General features: G+C 41.6%; 2 protein-coding genes across 2 annotated transcripts; one reads left to right on the top strand and one right to left on the bottom strand.

Annotated features, from left to right (window-relative positions):
• Positions 1–8,371: 8,371 nt before the first annotated feature.
• LOC120383872 (olfactory receptor 287-like) lies at positions 8,372–9,298 on the bottom strand. Its single transcript, XM_039502166.1, has one exon. It carries the CDS (start codon positions 9,296–9,298, stop codon positions 8,372–8,374), a length of 927 nt encoding a protein of 308 aa, XP_039358100.1.
• A 10,413-nt stretch (positions 9,299–19,711) lies between these two features.
• LOC120383566 (olfactory receptor 14A16-like) lies at positions 19,712–20,674 on the top strand. The gene has a single exon (XM_039501721.1). It carries the CDS (start codon positions 19,718–19,720, stop codon positions 20,672–20,674), a length of 957 nt encoding a protein of 318 aa, XP_039357655.1. The 5' UTR covers positions 19,712–19,717.
• The last annotated feature ends 780 nt before the right edge of the window (positions 20,675–21,454 follow it).

Genomic DNA, 21,454 nt, shown 5'->3' with positions numbered 1-21,454 from the left:
ATCCTCTTTGGAACCCCCTTTCAGGTAGTTGAAAGCAGCTATCAAATCCCCCCTCATTCTTCTCTTCTGCAGGCTAAACAATCTCAGTTCCCTCAGCCTCTCCTCATAAGTCATGTGTTCCAGCCCCCTAATCATTTTTGTAGCCCTCCGCTGGACTCTCTCCAATTTATCCACATCCTTCTTGTAGTGTGGGGCCCAAACCTGGACACAGTACTCCAAATGAGGCCTCACCAATGCTGAATAGAGGGGAATGATTACATCCCTCGATCTGCTGGAAATGCCCCTACTTATACAACTCAAAATACCATTAGCTTTCTTTGCAACAAGGGCACACTGTTGACTCATAATCAGACAGCAGACTTGATAAAAATGTGAGAGAGAAATTTTGAAAGCACACAATAGAGGAATACATAGGTATATCAAAGAAAGAAATAGATGAAGTATGGAGAGGAATGAAAACTTGGAAAGCACCCAGACTAGAATGCATGGATGGCTGAAAGGTCTAAGAACACTTGAACACCTTAGTAGAAGTTTGAAGAACAGATGTCCAGGATAGATTGTGACAGGGAGAACCAAGCTCCTGGTGATGCACAAAGCATTGAATATCAATCAAGACTTGGACAGGATTCACATCTGATGATGTGATGGAGGAAATGGTCTGCTATCTGTGGAGGAAGCAATTGACAATGAAGTATATAACATCAAATTATATGCAGAGTCAACCAGTTTAAAGATCATCTGGTCGCGATAACAAGCGATGACTGAGCTGCATCGCAGCCCAAGAAAGCATGAAAGAAAGGAGAAAGCTAATTGCCAAAGAAAGGTTTGAAAGATTTACAAAGAAATGAATGGACAGCCAGTGGTGGAGAGGGATCAAACCCGTTAGTGAGAGAAGATTAACAAACTCATGGCTTGAAAAAAAAAAACCTCAAAAGAGAGGCAGAGAACATGACTGGGGGGGCACATGAGTATGGCTTAATGATGCACAAAGCAAAATTGAATGACAAAACTGCAGAATGTGTTCCAAAAATGAAGAGACAGAGGAGCCTCTGTTGAGCACTTGCAGGAACCTGGCTGGGAGAGAAGATATGAATGGATACAATGCGGTTGCCAAGTGTCTCCCTTGGAGCCTCGGTAGCATGTATGGATTTAAACAAATCATGCGCTATTACAACCACCGAATTGAAAGTGCTCTAGAGAATGAAGAGATCTGGCAATTGTCACAGACCGAACAGTGCAAGCAAAGAGGCTGGACATAGTTGTGGAAAAGAAGACAAACAAGTCCATGCTGACTCATATTGCCAGACCAGCAGACAGACACATAAAAAAGAAAAAAGGAGAGAACATGTCAAAGTATCAAGAACTTTGCCATGAAGAGGAAATATTTTGGAAAACTAGAACAAAGATGTTCCCAGTGATTATTGGAGCACTTGAAGTGACCCCTCAGGGTCCTGAATGAGCAGCACAAGAACATGTTAGGAATGCGAGACATCATGGTCAGTGACCTCCGGCAGACAGCAATCACCGGCATTGTGAGGATTTTAAGGAAAGTCAAAGGAGAACAAATGTATTTGAGCATCTAAAAAGCAGAAATTCTGCAGAGGGTTTAACAGAACTCCAGACTATCCAAATCTACAGGGTCAGTTTGGCATCAGGATTTATTGATGACTCCTGGGGATACATTTTAGACAGTAGCTTCCCCTTTTTAAGCTTAAAGATCTTGTATGTTTTGAAATCTATTTTATTTTTGAAAATCCCCATTATGTAATAGTGAAGAATAATAATAAAAATCATAATAAGTGAGTGTGTCCAGCAAACATCCTCTGGGTACAGTGACCTAAATTGGAAAGTGGGGTCTGTTTGAAAATTAATGGGACTTTTGTAACTAAATCAGTTCAGCTCCTTTTAAAATCTCACCCAATGGGACTTTTGACTCAGTATCCTGCACGTCTGAATATCAGTCTGTTCATACAGGAGAGAATCTATCCTGTCCCCATGGAAGTGAGTGGCTATTTTGAACTTGATTTTTAGTGAAAATGGCAATGAAGCCAATCAAACAAATGCCTAAGCAGAGAGACGGCCTTGTGCTAAAACCTGAAGGTCAACAGAGGCAGATTCTGTGCAAAGTGAATTCTAAAGCTAAACCCCTGCTCCAGAGAATGTCCTGCCCCTAACCTTGCCACCTCCTAATAGTATTTCTCAATGACCAGTCTGTGGGCCTGTGCTGGTCTCTAAGATCCCCCTGACACAGTTTAGGAAGGCAGCAAGCTGGTCCCTCATATCAAACAGGTTGAGAAACACTGCCTTCACACACACACACACACACACACAAATAGATAATACTGCTACATGCACCAACTGATCCCAATTGTCTCAGTGCTGCCGAGAGAGAGATGGGTGATTCAAATCAATGTGTTGCCAACCAGGGCCCCTGTGCGGCAACTGACTCCCTGTCCTTTGAACACACTGCTGCATCCAGGCAGAAGTCTCATAGACTCACAGAGTCAATGGGACTCTGCAGAGAGACTCACCCTGGATAAGGAGAGCAGAATCTTACCCTTTCAAATGGAAAGGGTAAAAAAAAAAAAAGATTAAGAAGGAATAAGATGTGAATCAACTCACCTCCCTTTAAAAGTGGATTATAAATCTGGTGAGATCATTCTGACCTGATCTCCTCTTTGTGTTTTCTTAGTCTGTTTTCTACCTTCTTACTGATCTCTCTGTCTAATCTCTCTCTCTCTCTCTCTCTCTCTGCCTCTGCATACGGCATCCAAGGAGATCCAATATTCTTTACCCAGAGCAGCGAAACCCTTCAGGGTATGTAAGTTTATCAGTGAGAGTGAAGCAAAGAGCCTTTCTTTGGCTGACTCCAAGACAAAGAGCTGATTTCTTGAGAGCTGATTAAATGTTGTCCTGTTTCCCGGGGACAAGATCCCTGAAGTTCACTCACTGTAAAAATCTCCTAGTAACATTGCGCTGTGTCAGCCCTTAAGCAACACTCTGTAATGCATAAGAATGAGATCACTGAGGCTTGGAGTCTCAAAAGAGCCAGAGTGAATTGGGTATTCAAATCTCAGGGACAGTCAATACAAAGGCAGGTATTTAGGCTCAGATTTTCAAAGCAGCCTAAGGAGCTAGAAACCCAAATACCAAATCATTTCATCTCCCTGACACTCCTTTGAAGAGCCTAATCATACTATCTAATAACCACTAGAGGGCAGCAGAGGAGACAGCATGGGAAATATCTGGCCATCCTTAGGCATCACCGATAGGTGGATACACAGGTTAAGGGATGTGAAAAGAGCAGATAGACTCTGTCAGATGTCAGGACAGAATAGGAGATGAGACAAAGGAGTAGCTACCCTGTATAGAGCTGGGAGACATTTTTCATACAATAGCCAAAAATTGCAACTTTGGTCAACCCCATACTATTTGTGAATTGGACAGAAATTCAACAAATGGTTTCACCTGGAGGTGAACAAAAGTGTAAATTCACAAAGCAGCTCAGGGAACCTTAGTGCCTCCCCAGTACCTTTAACTTAGCAGTGAGGGCATTCACTTGGAATTTGGGAGACCGTTGATTAGTTTCCCTTTCTGCCTGACGGGGAGCAGAGATGGGAAGTTAGGTCTCCCATCTCTCAGGAAAGTGATTTAATCTCTGGGTTTTAAGGTATTTTGAGCATAAGAATGGTCCATCTAGCCCAGTATCCTGTCTCTGACTGTAGCCACTGCCACATGCTTCACAAGAAATGAACAGAACAGGGACATTCTGAATGATCCACCCTCTGTCATCCAGTCCCAGCTTCTGGCAGTAAGAGGCTAGGGACACCCAGAGCATGGGGTTACATCCCTAACCATCTTGGCTAATAGCCATTGATGGTTGTATCCTCCATGAACCTATCTAGTTCTTTTTTTAACCCTCTTATACTTTTGGCCTTCACTTTTGGAGCAGGCCTGTTTCCTTCTCTCCTGATGAAGCTCTTTCACATTGTATAAATCAGAGGCACATCGGCAGCTGGAGATACCTATGGCTATAATACTGCCATAGCCACATCTAGAATGAATTTCCAGCTTGAATGGTCATAGAATCATAGAATATCAGGGTTGGAAGGGACCTCAGGAGGTCATTTAGTCTAACCCCCTGCTCAAAGCAGGACCAGTCCCCAACTAAATCATCCCAGCCAGGGCTTTGTCAAGCCTGACCTTAAAAACCTCTAAGAAAGGAGATTCCACCATCTCCCTAGGTAACCCATTCCAGAGATCACCACCCTCCTAGTGAAAAAGTTTTTCTTAATATCAAACCTAAACCTCCCCCACTGCAACTTGAGTCTATTACTTCTTGTTCTGTCATCAGGTACCACTGAGAAAAGTCTAGATCCATCTTCCTTGGAACCCCCTTTCAGGTAGTTGAAAGCAGCTATTAAATCCCCCCTCATTCTTCTCTTCTGCAGACTAAATAATCCCAGTTTCCTCAGCCTCTCCTCATAAGTCATGTGCTCCAGCCCCCTAATCATTTCTGTTGCCCTCTGCTGGACTCTTTCCAATTTTTCCACATCCTTCTTGTAGTGTGGGGCCCAAACCTGGACACAGTACTCCAGATGAGGCCTCACCAATGTCGAATAGAGGGGAATGATCACGTCTCTTGATCTGCTGGCAATGCCCCTACTTATACAGCCCCAAATGCCACTAGCCTTCTTGGTAATGTTGGTGAAAACCAGTGTCAATGAAGCTTTTCTGTAGTAGGCCTGAAACTTTAATCGACCTAACAGGAACAAGGGACGTACATCTACCTATGTCAACTAATTGCTTATTAGCTTGTTTGGATTGCTTATCAGCCATTTTGGCTCCTCAAGTGTATGCAGCTGTTTTTCCATGTATGCATCCAAAGTATCTAGTACAAAGGGTCAATAGATGTATCCTGTCTCCCCCTTATCGTGATAAATGTATCCTCAACAGCTGTATGTATCTTGTGTCCCCCACAAAATGATATATGTATCCTGCGTACCCAATTATCCCCTAACAGATACATGTACAGGTTCTACAGGTCAACCAAATGACGTAGACGAACGTAGGCTAAGTTGTTTGTTACTGGGTATAAAGGTAGGCCCATCTGGCCATGTAATGTGTGTCTCTCTTCTGGCACTAGCCGATCAGAGCACCCGCTCAGCTGACTGATCAATAAAGGGTGTGGTACTCGTCTTCCTGTCTCCGTGCCTCCTTGGTGTAATTAGGTAAGCTCCAGGGGGAAACGAGCCCTTTTGGCTAACAGTAACAAGGGCACACTGTTGACTCATATCCAGCTTCTCGTCCACTGCAACCCCTAGGTCCTTTTCTGCAGAACTGCTTCCTAGCCATTCGGTCCCTAGTCTGTAACAGTGAATGGGATTCTTCCTTCCTAAGTGCAGGACTCTACACTTGTCCTTGTTGAGGACAAGAGTCAACAACAGTCAGTATAGGGGGATTTTGATTTCTTAAATCCCTCAAAATTGCAATCCAAGGCAATGCCACTTCCCCCGGGGCTGGTAGGGGAACCCGGGCCTCTCCTCCAGACTCCTGCTCAGGGACCCTCTCATCAGCAGCCAGGGGCTGCTCTGTCCCAAACCTTGCTGCCATTTCCCTGAGCCTTTTCCTACTTTGCCTCTTTCAGGCTTCCACTCCATCACCCTTCTGGGTACACCCTTCCTTCGGACCCAGGATCCCAGGGCTTCTCTTCTCTGCCTGGATTGCCTCCTTTCCCTCTCTAATGCCCAGAGAGTGATTGCTGGCTTCCTCCGCTTTCTGCTGCCTGCCTCCTGCCTTACACCAGTGTAGAAAGGCCCTCTGACACTTGACCAGCTTGTGTGAGGATTGGGCTTTTTTGGGCATTGCTGTTAGTTTCCCCTTCTTGGTCACAAGTCTACAGTCATGTTGGAATAGATACAGTCTTGGCCAGCTAAGCCAGAATCTCATTAGGCAGGAGGGAAAAGGAGAAGGATAGGAAAGAGAAGAAATGAGGTGGGGGAAGAAAAAAGGACACATCACAAGGAGAGAGATAATCTCATATCTCAGGTTGTATTTGAGATTTAACTGGAGCTAGTGGCAGTGTCATCTGGCTTCCTCTCTCCATCTAGATCCAGTCAGGACATTGCTCAGAATTAGGATGATCCACCTTTTTTTTTTGGTCCAACAGTTAGGCCTAGTGAAGACAATGGAATTAAGTCTGAATTCTGACCTCAGTTACCTCAACATAAATCTAGAGTTATCTCTCTTAAATCAATGGATTTAGAGCCAGATTCTGAACTTTGCTTCAAGACTATTGGATTTCACTTGCTATAACTTCAGTAAACAGAGTGAAGTTCCACTGTTTTTAACTGGATGTAGCTTACACAAAATAACTATTTAAGAACTGTGGCCCAGATCTTCCAGGTATTTAGGCACTTAATTCCCATTGAAATCAGTGGGAATTAGGTACACATAAAGATACAGCCTAGTGGGATTTTCCAAAGCACCTAAACCGATGAGGTGCCTAACTCCCATTGGATGGTAGGTGGCTAACTTGAATAGACACTTTTGAAAATCCCATTATGGCTCAGTTCCTCAAAGGCATTTAGACACCTAACTCTCATTGATTGCAATGGGAGTTAGGTGTCTAAGTGTCCATGCACAACTTTAGGCACCTAAATGCCTTGGAAACATAGCCCTCCATTCATTGACCTGAGGAGAGAATCTTCATTTATTCCTTCAATGGAGCAGGAGTATCACATTACGTAGGGATTGTTTCCTGTGTACTCAGTTTGTGCACTGAGGGTTGGATGTCAGAAGTCCCAACCATGGGCACACCCACTATAGGCCCACCGCCTGACTCCTTGTTCCCTATTCACACCTGTTCACCAGTTTGGTGTGGGATGAGATTAGGGCAGGACCCAATATATCTTTGAACCTCCTATGCCAGTAACCATTCACACCAGTGAATCCTTTCCCAATCCTTCAGATGGGAAAAGGTTTATTCAACTTCTCAAAAGGGATTTCCAGAGGGGCTGACTAATTGGATGGTGATTTTCAATGGGAATTGGATGCCTCTGAAAATTCCAGCAACCCAACTTTGCTGGGGAGCCCCAGTCATGCATTCGTGGACCAGGACCCCATTGTGCTAGGTGATTAACCAAACAATGGTCCCTACTCCAAAGAGTTTACAATCTAATTAAGACAACATGAAATCCACAGTATAAAAATATTATAGGATAAAGCGTAAAAACTCTGGAGTTCACTAGGCCAGACTGTAATGATCTAACTCACTTGAGAAGCACCACAGACTTAAATTTTACCATGAGTGGATAAAGTTATATACATTGGCTTGGCAGAAATCGATGGTTAATATCACTGTTTACTTTTAAGCATTTTTTTAATTTTGATCCATTTAAATTTTCACAGTTGCGAGAAATTATATGGGGTGGGGGTGGGGGTGGGAGGAGGAGTGGCCAGGCAATTATTTAATGGCAATAGACATTCAGATTCAAAAAGTTAAGCTTTATAAGCTATTATAACACAAATTGTCAACATTACATGTCAAAATACCCACACATAGACCCATGATTATATTTTATTGTTGTTTAGGTTGCAATTGTTAAAGGTGCCTAAGAGAGTTAGGCCCACAAATCCCATCAAAATTGAATGAGGTCTTGGTGCCTAATTCCATTAGACTCCCTGGAAAGTCCCAGCCTGATTTTAGCACCTAAATGCCTTTGGCTTCTGCACCGTAGATCCTTGTCAAAATATTGTAATAGAGCTAGAAAGATGTCAAATCATGTGAAAGATTGTAAGAAGCAGTCCAATTTGCATCATCGTGTTGACAGATGTGACAAAGTTTTATCATAGCTTTCCAGTAACGTCCAAGTCTTCTCCAAGTTTTCAGAGAGTCTTATCAACATTTTCTGGATTGTAAGCAAAGTGATCACAATGCTTATGGAGCTCCATCAAAAGTGCTAGAGTGCTAAATGTCAGAAGCAAGTATCTAGGTAAAATGGAGAAATATATCATATCAGGATAGTTTCCATACACAAAGAATGAGGGCCTGATCCTCATTGAAAAGAAGAACCCTTTCCATCATTCCAGCAGTGTAAAGCAGTCTTTCAGACCTTGTAAATTACAGTCAAACCCATTTTAAGGCCCATTTACGCTGCCAAAAGAATTCAAAGTTGCCTTATTTTAAATGAGACTCAGTCCCGGTAATATAGTTTCCAAATTCTGGGCCAAATTCTGCATTATTATTATTATTTGATTTTATTTAGATACCATAAATGATTTATTTAATATTCATAAGTTTTGATGGTTTACTTGATTTCCCCTTGCTGCCTACCTAAATCAATGATATCCAGGCCATTGGACAATAACATCATGTCCTACTGAAAGCCTTTCTCAAGATTTCCTTGACTTCTTTATTCCTTAGAGTGTAAATGAAAGGGTTAAGCAATGGTGTCACAATTGTATTGAAGACAGAGACAATTTTGTTCATGTCCAGTGAGTTCTGTTTAGAAGGCTCGACGTACAGGAAGATGGCACAGCCATACAATATAACCACAATGGTGAGATGGGCAGAGCAAGTGGAAAAGGCCTTTTTCTGGCCTTGGGCAGATGGAATTCTCACTATAGTGGAGATGATGTAAATGTAGGTGAACAGGGTGACTGCACAGGAGCCTAGGATGACAATAAAGCAGATAGAAATGTACACCATCTCAAAAAGGTGCGTGTCTGTGCAGGAGAGATCTATCCAAGAATCTATGTCACAGAAGAAATGGTTGATGACCATAGCGCCACAGAAGGACAACCTGGTGATCAGAAATGCTGGCACAGTAATAGTCAGGAAGCCACCTACCCAGGAGCCAATGGCCAACTGAATGAACAATGTGCTGTTCATGATGGAGCTATAGCGCAATGGGTGGCATATTGCCAAATAGCGATCATAGGCCATGACAGCCAGTAGTAGAAATTCAGTGCAGCCTAGGGAGAAAACAAAATACATCTGCAGGAGGCAGCTGAGGAAGGAGATGGTTTTGCTTTGGGACACGAGATTGGTAAGAGTCTTGGGGATGGTAGCTGTGGTGAACCAGATCTCCAGGAAGGAAAGATTGCATAGGAAGTAGTACATAGGGGTGCGGAGGCGACGGTGGGTCCCCACTAAGGATATGATGGTGATGTTTCCTGTGAGTGTCTGGAGGTACATAAACAAGAATAGCATGAAGAGTGAGATCTGCAAATAACGAGAGCCAGGGAACCCACGCAGAATAAATTCCTTCACATTAGTTTGATTTCCCTTCACCATTGGGGCCAGGTGATGTACCTGCCAAAACACAAGAAACCATAAAGGAAAGATGAAAAAATATACAGGTGATTTTGTTAGAGGCAGGTCATTGTTGACAGACAACAAACTGAGCCATCACATATATATCAGGATTCTGAACACAATTTGTGTGGTGTAGTGGACATTTAGCTCTCAATGAGTGCTGGGAACCCTCAGCATGTTGTCGGCTCACGGCATTAGACAGAGATGGGCACCCATTAACGAGCTGGAAACAGAACCCGGGCATCCAAATTCCCAGTTCCTTTTTCTGAGCTACTAGAACACGCTCCTCACCCTGAGCCTGAAACAGCACCCAAGAGTCCTGGCTTATATTTTCAAGGAAGGGCCTGACCTCTAGTGGGCAACTGGGCCCCTGACTCTAGCAACAATAGGACAGTCATCTGTTGTCGCTGTTGATGATGATGGTGATACCCTCATATTTGACTTATACCTCCTCTGAACCATTGGTAATCATGATGGTACCATAGAGTTCCAGACTCCATTAACCTCTCATTTTGGTCATACTTTATAATAAGGTTCAATTAATAAATAATTGATGCTTTAATAAATGCCTGAGCAATTTGTATTGTTTCCAGCTGTCAAAATATGTTGCTTATAACCCTGACATAATCATTTGTAAAGCTTTCTATTGATGCACATATATTGCTCATGTTTCTAACATACTTGTAATTTTTAATTGCTTATAAGAAGGCTTGGAAAAATTCATTTTTTAAAATAATTTCAACAGATAATATCAATGTTTATTTTTAAGCGTTGTTTTTGTATTTTCGCACAGTTGTGCAAAATTATGGGTTTTAAACATTTTTATTTTATTTTTATCAATTAAGTATCCACATTGTGGGAAATTATGGCAGGGACAGACAATGGGGGACTGTCAGGCAATAATTATTCAATGACCATACATTCTGAGATTCAAACATTTAAAGCTTTATAACTGTTAAAACACAAACTGTCAACATCATGTGTCAAAATACACAAAGTAAATGGCTTTTAGTCAAACCCTAATAAGTTTTCAAGCAGCATTTGCCTTACTTTGCCTACCTATCAATTTTAATTATTACCAATGAAAATATTTTTTCATCGGTTTGGGTGTGTATGGTGAAATAGGATTTATTGACATTTCCCGATAAAAATCTAAGCTGTCCAACCCTATTTGGAAAGGATTTATAAATAGTGCCCCAATACAAAGCGTGACCCCATTTTATCCAGTTTAATGGGCCCGCCTGCAAACTGCACTGTCTTTAGTATGTTTTCACAAGTGTAACAGAGGTGCAGTTAGTAAATAATTATGTTGATTGTACAAAAGATGGAATGGACTCCATGTCCTTCTTTCTGAAAAGTGCTGACTACAGAGCTTTTTCATTCTCTCTTTTATTTCTTCTTGTCAAAAACTTATTTTTTCTCTCTCAAAACATCAGATCTGATTTGGACTAATTAAGGGGAAGATTGTTTTATTTTGGAAAGTGTAGAGTCTGCATTATTTGCAAAACTACAATTATTCTGCAAGACATCAAGAAGGTGAAACTGATCAGAAGCTGACTATAAATACAAGAGAAATTGTTTAACCTGTTTTTATACAGTAGTGTGAGCACAATGCAGAAACACAGGCTGGCATTCTCAAAGACGCTTGAGGGAATTGGGCACCCACATATATTGCATTTCAGTGGGATTTGTTCATCTAACTCCTTTAAACTCCAATGAAAATCCTAGCTTAAAAAAACCTGGCACAAACAATGAAAAGAAAATCAGAATGCAAAATGTTTTCTGTTCAAGGAATCTAAACTAGTATTAATTTATATGTTAGGAATAATAATAACAAGAAAATGTTCTGATTTCAATTAAACTTGAGTAAATCCTACGTATTCTGGTAAGATATTCAAAGAATTTTCAAAACATACTCACTGTGTTAGATCTGTGGATGTATCCAGAATTGGGGGGAGGAGGGGAAATGATATCACAATAGATGTAGAAGAAACTGATCTCTGAACATGGAGAGAAAACCAATACAGTTATTATTTATTATTATTATTATTATTATTAATAATAATAATTAATAATAATAATAATAATGCTGTTTCTCTAACATACTTGTCAAAAGGTTCTAGCTCTCAGCCTGCCCTAATGGAGTCAACCATCAACTATCCTTAATAAATTGTTTGCATATCTCTTTATATACCTATCATTGAAAATAACCAATCTATATCTTAACTGCAACTGTTTTCTTAATTGCTATATTCAGGCAAAATAAAAGTATTTCACTCAGGAAGGCTTATTTCATCTACTCAGAGGCAGCCTTGGGACATGATCTTCAGAGAAATCCACAGACTTTCTCAGGAACTTTGAGTGCTTTGCTTGTGGAGTCATTAAATAAATAACTCAAGGGCCAGTCCTCAAATTCCTACAACCCCATGTGGGTTTTGTGAACTCGTACACCTACCTTCATAGAGTTGCTCTGCACTGAATTCTGAACAACTTTCACATGCTCATTCCTTGTGTCAAACCTCCATCCATTATTCTTGGATCTTGTCTCAAAGAGAGTTGGCTGAACAACAGAGCACAATGAGACATATTCTTTTGCCAGAGAAAAAATAACAATAATATTTCGCTCTTATGCGGTGCTTTAAATCAGTAGCTCCCAAAGCACTTTACCAAGGAGGCCAGGATCATTATCCACCTTTTACAAATGGGAAACTGAGGCACAGAAAGGGGAAAATTTACACCAGGTGTTTGAGAGGGGAATCAGACCACTCACTCCAGTGGAGTTACTCCTGGTTTACACTGGGGTGAGTGAGGGGAGAATCAGGCTCACTGACTTCAGCGATTCATAAATTTTAAAGCCAGAAGGCACCATTATGATCATCTCTGCTGACCTCCTGTATAACCTCAACCAGGAAATTTCATCCAATGATTCCCTCAGCAAACCCATAATTTGTGTCTGATCTACAGTGTATCTTTTGAAGGAAACATCCAGTCTTTATTTAAAGACTTCAGGTGATGGAGAACTCACCACACCCTTGACAAGTGGTTCTAATGGTTAATTACCCCCATGGTGAAAAATTTGCTTCTTATTTCCAGGCTGAATTGGATCTCGTTCTGCTTTTATCTGCTAGATTAAGGACACCTCAATTATCAGGAATCTTCTCCTTTTGCAGGTACTTAGGGCTAGATTGTTAAAGGTATTTAGTCATCTAAAAATTAATCCAGTTCTCTTTTAAACACTGTTAAAGTCCTAGCCTTCACAACCTTCTAAGGCGAGGCGTTCCACACGTTGACTGTGCGCTGCATGAAGAAGAACTTCCTTTTATTTGTTTTAAACCTGCTGCCCATTAATTTCATTTGGTGACCTCTAGTTCTTGTATTATGGGAATAAGTAAATAACTTTTCCGTCTCTAGTTTCTCCACATCACTCATGATTTTATATACCTCTATAATATCACCCCTTAGTCTCCTCTTTTCCAAACTGAAAAGTCCTAGCCTTTTTAATCTCTCCTCATATGGGACCCGTTCCAAAACGCTAATCATTTTAGTTGCCCTTCTCTGAACCATTTCTAGTGCTAGAATATCTTTTTTGAGATGAGGAAACCACATCTGTATGCAGTATTCAAGATGTGGACATACCATCGATTTATATAAGGGCAATAATATATTCTCAGCCTTATTCTCTGTCCCCTTTTTAATAATTCCTAACATCCTGTTTGCTTTTTTGCCCATCTCTGCGCACTGCGTGGACATCGTCAGAGAACGATCCACGATGTCTCCAAGATCTTTTTCCTGAATAGTTGTAGCTAAATTAGCCCCCATCATATTGCATGTATAGTTGGGGTTATTTTCTCCAATGTGCATTACTTTACATTTATCCACATTAAATTTAATTTCCCATTTTGTTGCCCAATCACTTAGTTTTGTGAGATCTTTTCGAAGATCTTCACAGTCTGCTTTAGTATTAACTATCTTGAGCAGTTTAGTATCGTCTGCAAACTTTGCCACCTCAGTTTTTACCCCTTTCTCCAGATCATTTATGAATAAGTTGAATAGGATTGGTCCAAGGACTGATCCTTGGGGAAAACCACTAGTTATCCCTATCCATTCTGAGAATTTACCATTCCTACCCTTTGTTCCCTGTCTTTTAACCAGTTCTCGATCCTTGCCTTTTATCCCATAACAGCTTAATTTACGTAAGAGCCTTTGGTGAAGGATCTTGTCAAAGGCTTTCTGGAAATCTAAGTATACTATGTCCACCAGATCCCCCTTGTCCACATGTTTGTTGACCCCATCAAAGAACTCTAATAGATAAGTAAGACACGATTTCCCTGTTCAGAAACCATGTTGACTATTGCTAAACAGTTTATGTTTTTCTATGTGTCTGACAATTTTATTCTTAACTATTGTTTCGACTAATTTGCCTGGTACCGACGTTACACTTACTGGTCTGTAATTGCTGGGATCATCTCTAGAGCCCGTTCTAAATATTGGCGTTACATTGGCTAATTTCCAGTCATTGGGTACAGAAGCCGATTTAAAGGACAGGTTACAAACCTTAGTTAATAGTTCCGCAACTTCACATTTGAGTTCTTTCAGAACTCTTGGGTGAATGCCATCCGGTCCCCGTGACTTGTTAATGTTAAGTTTATCAATTAATTCCAAAACCTCCTCTAGTGACACTTTAATCAGTGACAGTTCCTCAGATTTGGCACTTACAAAGGCTGGCTCAGGTTTGGGAATCTCCCTAACATCCTCAGCTGTGAAGACCGAAGCAAAGAATCCTTTAGTTTCTCCACAATGGTCCCCACTGCTTGTTTAGCAGGCTTCCTGCTTCTGATGTACTTAAAAACATTTTGTTATTACCTTTGGAGTTTTTGGCTAGCCATTCTTCAAATTCCTCTTTGGCTTTTCTTATTACACTCTTGCACTTAATTTGATAGTGTTTATGCTCCTTTCTATTTGCCTCACTAGGATTTGACTTCCACTTTTTAAAGGAAGTCTTTTTATCTCTCATTGCTTCTTTTACATTGTTATTAAGTCACGGTGGCTCTTTTTAATTTTTTTACTGTGTTTCTTAATTTGGGGTATACATTGAAGTTGGGCCTCTATTATGGTGTCTTTAAAATGTGCCCATGCAGCTTACAGGGATTTCACTTTAGCCACTGTACCTTTTAACTTTTGTTTAATTAACCCCCTCATTTTTGTGTGGTTCTCTTTTTTGAAATTAAATGCCACAGTGTTGGGCCGCTGAGATGTTCTTCCCACCACAGGGATGTTGAATGCTATTGTATTATGGTCTCTATTTCCAAGCGGTCCTGCTATAGTCACCTCTTGGACCAGCTCCTGCGCGCCACTCAGAATTAGTGTGTCATTTTTTTTAAAGAAAGGTGGAAATTTAAACAGAAGTCATGACGCAACCTTCACTATCGGGGTGTTGCTGTGTAGTTATAATATTAATCTGTTAATTTACTTGCTGGGTACCCATCTCATAGGTTTCTATTAACCATATTATTGGAATATTCCATGAGCATTGAGATGGGATTGTGACGTCCAGCAATGAGAATATCAGATACAGGAACAAGCAAAAAGCTAGACAGCACGGGACAGATATTCAGCTCATGTCACCTGGCCGCTTCCATAGCACTATGCCAATTTACATCCGCTGAGGAACTGGTCTAATCGACTTCAGTGGGGCTGGGACTGATTTACACAAGAGCTGTTTGGGGATCTGGACCCTTTGACTCCAAGGCAGCTAGAGGTGATTTACAAAAGCTGGGGGTCTGACCCATTCACTCCAGTGGTGCTACCCTGATTTGAACTAGCTGAGACTCTGGTGCCACTAGACTCTCAGCTATTGTAGGTCACATGTCTGTGCTACTAATTTATATTTTATGTTGCCATCCTGTAAGGACCCCCTTTGTGACTCAGCCCTGCCTTGTTTTTAGCCAAGGGTCCTTCCAGGGATGCTGCCATTGTGTGAGATCCAGGGCAGGTGCTGTTCCCCCTCTGGGGGGTTAGGATCAGCTAGTGCAGGTTGTCAGAGTGATTTGCTCCAGAGGTGAGATCAGAGATGAGATCACAACCCTGGAGACCAGATTCAGCTATTTAGCCCCAGAGCAGGGACACCCTGGGCTGTGACCGTGTCTGAAGCCTGCACAAGGTGGGATCATCTCTAGAGCTGGGAGTGGCTTTCAGTCCCTGATCCCATTTAGTCCATCGCATCTCACCCAAGCCTGCCCTAGGAGAGAAGCAAGGAAGCACCCGTCTGTGCTAGGAACTGCAGAAAGACGCTGCAACTCAGAACATGCAGTGAAGGGGCACAACAACAACTATTGGATAATACAGTGATGGGGGAATATGAGAGAGAGAGAACCAAACAATCCTGGCAGTGGGCGTATAGATAGATTAGATTAGATAATGACCAATGATTCTTAACACTGCAAGATCAAATGCACTGCAAATTGGGATAAAGAAGAAGGGCAAGAGCATATTTGGTTACAGACTGGCTAACCTAGTGAGGAGGGCTTTAAACTAGGTTCAACGGGGGCAGGTGACTAAATCCCACAGGTAAGTAAAAAACATGGAGACCTGGGAAAAGGGTCGGAATCTGGGGGGCGCATGCGCTGCTATAGCAGAAATAAGGGAGAGATGAGACAGAACTGTGGGGGCAGGAGGGGAATCAAATCAGTATCTTAGATGTCTGTATACTAATGGGAGAAGTATGGGGAATAATCAGGAAGAACTCGAAATGCTAATAAATAAACACAACTATGATATAGTTGGCATCATGGAGATTTGGTGGGATAATATTCATGACTGGAATATTGGTATGGAAGGGTACAGTTTAGTCAGGAAGGACAAGCAGAGAAAAATGGAGGAGGTGTTGCCTTATATATTAAAAATGTATACACTTGGACTTAGGTTGAGATAGAAATAGGAGACAGACTTGTTGAAAGTCTCTGGGTGAGCATAAAAGGGATAAAAAAACAAGGGTGATGTCATGGTAGGGGTTTACTGCAGACCACCTAACCAGGTAGAAGAGGTGGATGAAGCTTTTTTTAAACAACTAACAACATCATCCAAAGCACAGGACTTGCTGGTGATGGGAGACTATCCAGACATATGCTGGGAAAATAACACAGCAGAGTACAGATTATCCAACAAGTTCTTGGAATACATTGGAGACATTTTTTTATTTCAGAAGATGGAGAAAGCTACTAGGGGAGAGGCTGTTCTAGATTTGATTGTGACAAATAGGGAGGAACTGGTTGAGAATTTGAAAGTGGAAGGTGGCTTGGGTGAAAGTGATCATGAAATGGTAGAGTTCATGATTCTAAGCAGTGGTAGGAGGGAAAACAGCACAAAAAAGACAGTGGATTTCAGGAAGGCAGACTTTTTAGCAAATTCAGAGAGTTGGTAGATCAAATCTCATGGGAAGCAAGTCTAAGGGGAAAAACAAGTGAAGACTGTTGGCAGTTTTTCAAAGAGACATTATTAAAGGCAAGAGCAAACTATCCCATTGTGTAAAAAAGATAGTAAGTATGGCAAGAGACCACTCAAAAAATCTAAAACTCAAAAAAGAGTCCTACAAAAAGTGGAAACTAGGTCAAATTACAAAGGATGAATATGAAGAAATATCACAAGTGTGTAGGGACAAAATTAGAAAGGTCAAGGCACAAAACGAGATCAAACTAGCTGGGGACATAAAGGTTGACAAGAAAACATTCTACAAATACATTAGAAGCAAGAGGAAGACTAAGGACAGGGTAGACCCGTTACTCAATGGGGGGGGGGGGAAACAAGAACAGAAAATGTGGAAATGGCAAAGGTGTTTAATGACTTCTTTGTTTTGGTTTTCACCTAGAAGGTAAATGGCGATTGAAAGTCTAACTTAGTGAATACCAGTGAAAATGAGGTAGGATCAGAGGCTGAGACAGGGAAAGAATTACTTAAACATGTTAGATGTCTTGAAGTGACCAGGGCCTGATGAAATGCATTCTAGAATACTCAAGGAGCTGACTGAAGAAATATCTGAGCCATTAGCGATTATCTTTGAAAAGTCATGGAAGATGGGAGAGATTCCAGAAGACTGGAAAAGGGAAAATATAGTGCCAATCTATAAAAAGGGAAATAAGGACAACCTAGGGAATTACAGACCAGTCAGCTTAACTTGTGTACCTGGAAAGATTATGTAGCAAATAACTAAGCAATTAATTTGCAAACATCTAGAAGATAATGAAGTGATAAGTAACAGTCAGCATGGATTTCTCAAGAACAAATTGAGTCAAACGAACCTGATAGCTTTCTTTAACAGGATAAAAAGCCCTTTGGATAGGAAAGAAGCAACAGATTTGGTATATCTTGACTTTAGTAAGGCTTTTGATACTGTCTCATAAACAAACTAGGGAAATGCAACCTAGATGGGGCTACTATAAGGTGGGTGCATAACTGGTTGGAAAACTGTTCCCAGAGAAAAGAACAGGAGTACTTGTGGCACCTTAGAGAGTAACAAATTTATTTCAGTATAAGCTTTCATGGGCTACAGCTCACTTCTTCAGATGCATAGAATGGAACACACAGACAGGAAATATTTATACATACAGAGAACATGAAAAGGTGGAAGTACGCATACCAATCAATTGAGATGAGCTGTCATCAGCAGGAGAAAAAAGACCTTTGAAGTGATAATTGAGATAACCCATAGAAGGTGTGAGGAGAACTTAACATAGGGAAATAGATTTAATTAGTGTACTGACCCAACCATTCCCAGTCTCTGTTTAAACCTAAGTTAATTGTATCTAATTTGCATATTAATTTGAGTTCAGCAGTCTCTCTTTGGAGTCTGTTTTTGAATTTTTTTTGTTGCAAAATTGCCACATTCCAGTCTGTCACTGAGTGGTTAGAGAGGTTGAAGTGTTCTCCCACTGGTTTTTGAATGTTATGATTCCTGATGTAAGATTTGTGTCCATTTATTCTTTTGTGTAGATGCTGTCTGGTTTGGCCAATGTACATGGCAGAGGGGCATTGCTGGCACATGATGGCATATATCACATTAGCAGATGTGCAGGTGAACGAGCCCCTGATGGTGTGGCTGATGTGATTAGGTCCTATGATGGTGTCACTTGAATAGATATGTGAACAGAGCTGGCATCGGGCTTTGTTGTAAGGATAGGTTCCTGGGTTAGTGTTTATGTTGTATGGTGTGCGGTTGCTGGTGAGTATTTGCTTCAGGTTGGGAGGCTGTCTGTAAGCGAGGACTGGCCTGTCTCCCAAGATCTGTGAGAGTGAGCGATCATCTTTAAGGATAGGTTGTAGATCTTTGATGATGCGCTGGAGAGATTTTAGTTGGGGGCTGTATGTGATGGCTAGTGGTGTTCTGTTATTTTCTTTGTTGGGCCTGTCCTGTAGTAGGTGGCTCTGTCAATCTATTTTTTCACTTCAGCAGGTGGGTACTGTAGTTTTAAGAATGCTTGATAGAGATCTTGTAGGTGTTTATCTCTGTCTGAGGGATTGGAGCAAATATGATTGTATCTTAGAGCTTGGCTGTAGACAATGGATCGTGTGGTGTGTCCTGGATGGAAGCTGGAGGCATGTAGGTAAGTATAGTGGTCAGTGGGTTTCCGGTATAGGGTGGTGTTTATGTGACCATCGCTTATTAGCACAGTAGTGTCTAGTAAATGGACCGCTTGTGTGGATTGGTCTAGGCTGAGGATGATGGTGGGATGGAAATTGTTAAAATCACGGTGGAATTCCTCGAGGGCTTCTTTTCCATGAGTCCAGATGATGAAGATGTCATCAATGTAGCACAAGTAGAGTAGGGGCGTCTAGGGAACTAGATTAGACGCGATAGTTCGAACTCCGAGAAGTCGAACGCTATGCATCGACCCGGCAGGTAAGTATAGACGTACCTTTATATAGGCTCCTATTACCCCCCACCCCCATCTTGATTTTTTCACATTTGCTGAAACCAGGCTGTGTGGGCATTTTAGTTTCATGGCCAAGTTATGAGCCTGGTGTCTGTAGCAATAGGAGCAAAATGTTGGCTAATGTTGTTGGATTTGAGTTGTACTTTATTCCATCCTCCATACTGCATTTGATCAAGCCACATATTGGGCCAGATCCTCAGATGATGTAAACTGACCAAGCTACATTGACTTAAAGGGAGCTATGCCAATTTACACTCCTGTGATAAAACACCAGAGTAGTGCTCTGTTTGTGAGAGGTGAAGAACACTTGTTCCTCCAGTTAATAGAAGTGACGAATGCTGTGCACCTTTGACTTTCACATCATGAGAGATTATGGAGAGGGGAATCAGGGTCACTCTCTCTCTCACTATAATCCTGACCATTGCCCTTGTCTTTCCCTCCACAGGCAGGACACGATGAACTAAGAAACAAAATGTCCAACCAAACCAACATAACTGAGTTCCTTCTCCTGGGATTCTCTGACATTCGGGAGCTGCAGATTTTGCACTTTGTGGTGTTTCTATTGATTTACCTGGCAGCCATGATGGGGAATCTTCTCATCATCATGGTTATAGCCCTAGACCACCACCTTCACAGCCCCATGTACTTCTTCCTGATGAATTTGTCCATCCTAGACCTCGGCACCATCTCTGTCACTGTCCCCAAATCCATGGCTAATTCCCTCATGAACACCAAGTCCATTTCCTATTCTGGATGCGTGGCCCAAGTCTTTTTCCTCATCTTCTTTGCTATATCTGACTTCACCTTACTCACCATCATGGCGTACGATCGATATGTTGCCATCTGCAAACCACTGCACTATGAGACTATAATGAACAGGAGAGCTTGTGTCCAAATGGTAGCCAGTGCCTGGATCAGTGTAATTGTCTATTCATCATTGCACACCAGGAACACATTTGCAATCTCCTTCTGTGGTGGTAACAAGGTGGATCAGTTCTTCTGTGAAGTTCCCCAGCTACTCAAGCTCGCCTGCTCTGACACGTACCTTGGTGAAGTTGAGGTACTCATCCTGAGTGCATGCTTAATCTTAAGCTGTTTTGTTCTTATAATTCTGTCATACACTAGGATCGTCCAAACAGTGTTGAGAATCCCCACTGAGCAGGGTCGGCATAAAGCCCTATCCACCTGCCTCCCTCACCTCATTGTTGTCTCCTTGTTTGTTTCCACTGGCGTCTTTGCCTACCTGAAACCCACCTCCAGTTCTCCATCAAATCTGGATCTCATGGTGGCTGTTCTTTATTCTGTGCTGCCGCCAGTAATGAATCCAATCATCTACAGCATGAGGAACAAGGAAATCAAAGCTTCCCTGAGGAATCTCACTGGCTGGAGGTTATTCAGCAAGAATAAAATGTCTATATTTCTCTTATGAACATGGTTTTTATCTGTGTTTCTTTACAAACACAATCAATTGATGATACTTTGTTATTGTCCCCATAAGAACATGCTGTTTGATTTTTTATGCAAAATGCTGTATTTATAGTGGTACATCCAGACTCGCTCCACTAAGTCAATGGAGTTATTCTAGGTTTATACCAGTGTAAGTAAGATGTCCATTAACATGTCTCCAGTCATAGGGAAGGAGGCCGGGGGGTGGGGTGGTTAGTGGATTACGGATTGTTGTAATAAGCCATAAATCCAGTGTCCCTATTCAGTCCATAATTTTTGGCATCTAACAACGTTATGAATTTAAGCTCCCAGGCCCATCCCTTGAAGTTGTGAAAGTTTCCTTTGGGAGAAGGACTGAGAGGATCAGATATAGAATTTTTTTGCAGATATAGAATGCTCACTTTATGAAAAGTGTTCACCCACAGGCGATAGGCTGTTTTTGTCTTTTATCATTTTCCTGTGTGAGTTCATTCAAGAGTGTAGTGATTGTTTGGATTCACCCACATAATTGTTATTGGGGCATTTAGTGCACTGGATGAGGCACACTACATGTTGTAATAGGCATGTATAGGACCCATGGATCTTGACAGGTGTTTTGTTGGGGGTAATGATCATCATAGCAGTGGAGATATGGCTGCAGGTTTTATATCTGTTGTTCTGGCAGGGTTTGGTGTCTCTTTGCGTTGGTGTGTCCTGTTCTGTGGGGAGCCTGCTTCAGAGGATGAGCTTGGAGAGTTTGGAAGGTTGTCTGAAGGCCAGAACA

Source organism: Mauremys reevesii, linkage group 15, assembly GCF_016161935.1.
Source record: "Mauremys reevesii isolate NIE-2019 linkage group 15, ASM1616193v1, whole genome shotgun sequence".
Taxonomy (NCBI): Eukaryota; Metazoa; Chordata; order Testudines; family Geoemydidae; genus Mauremys; species Mauremys reevesii.
The sequence above is the reverse complement of the archived record's forward strand: the minus strand, read 5'-3'. Positions and strand labels throughout refer to the sequence as shown.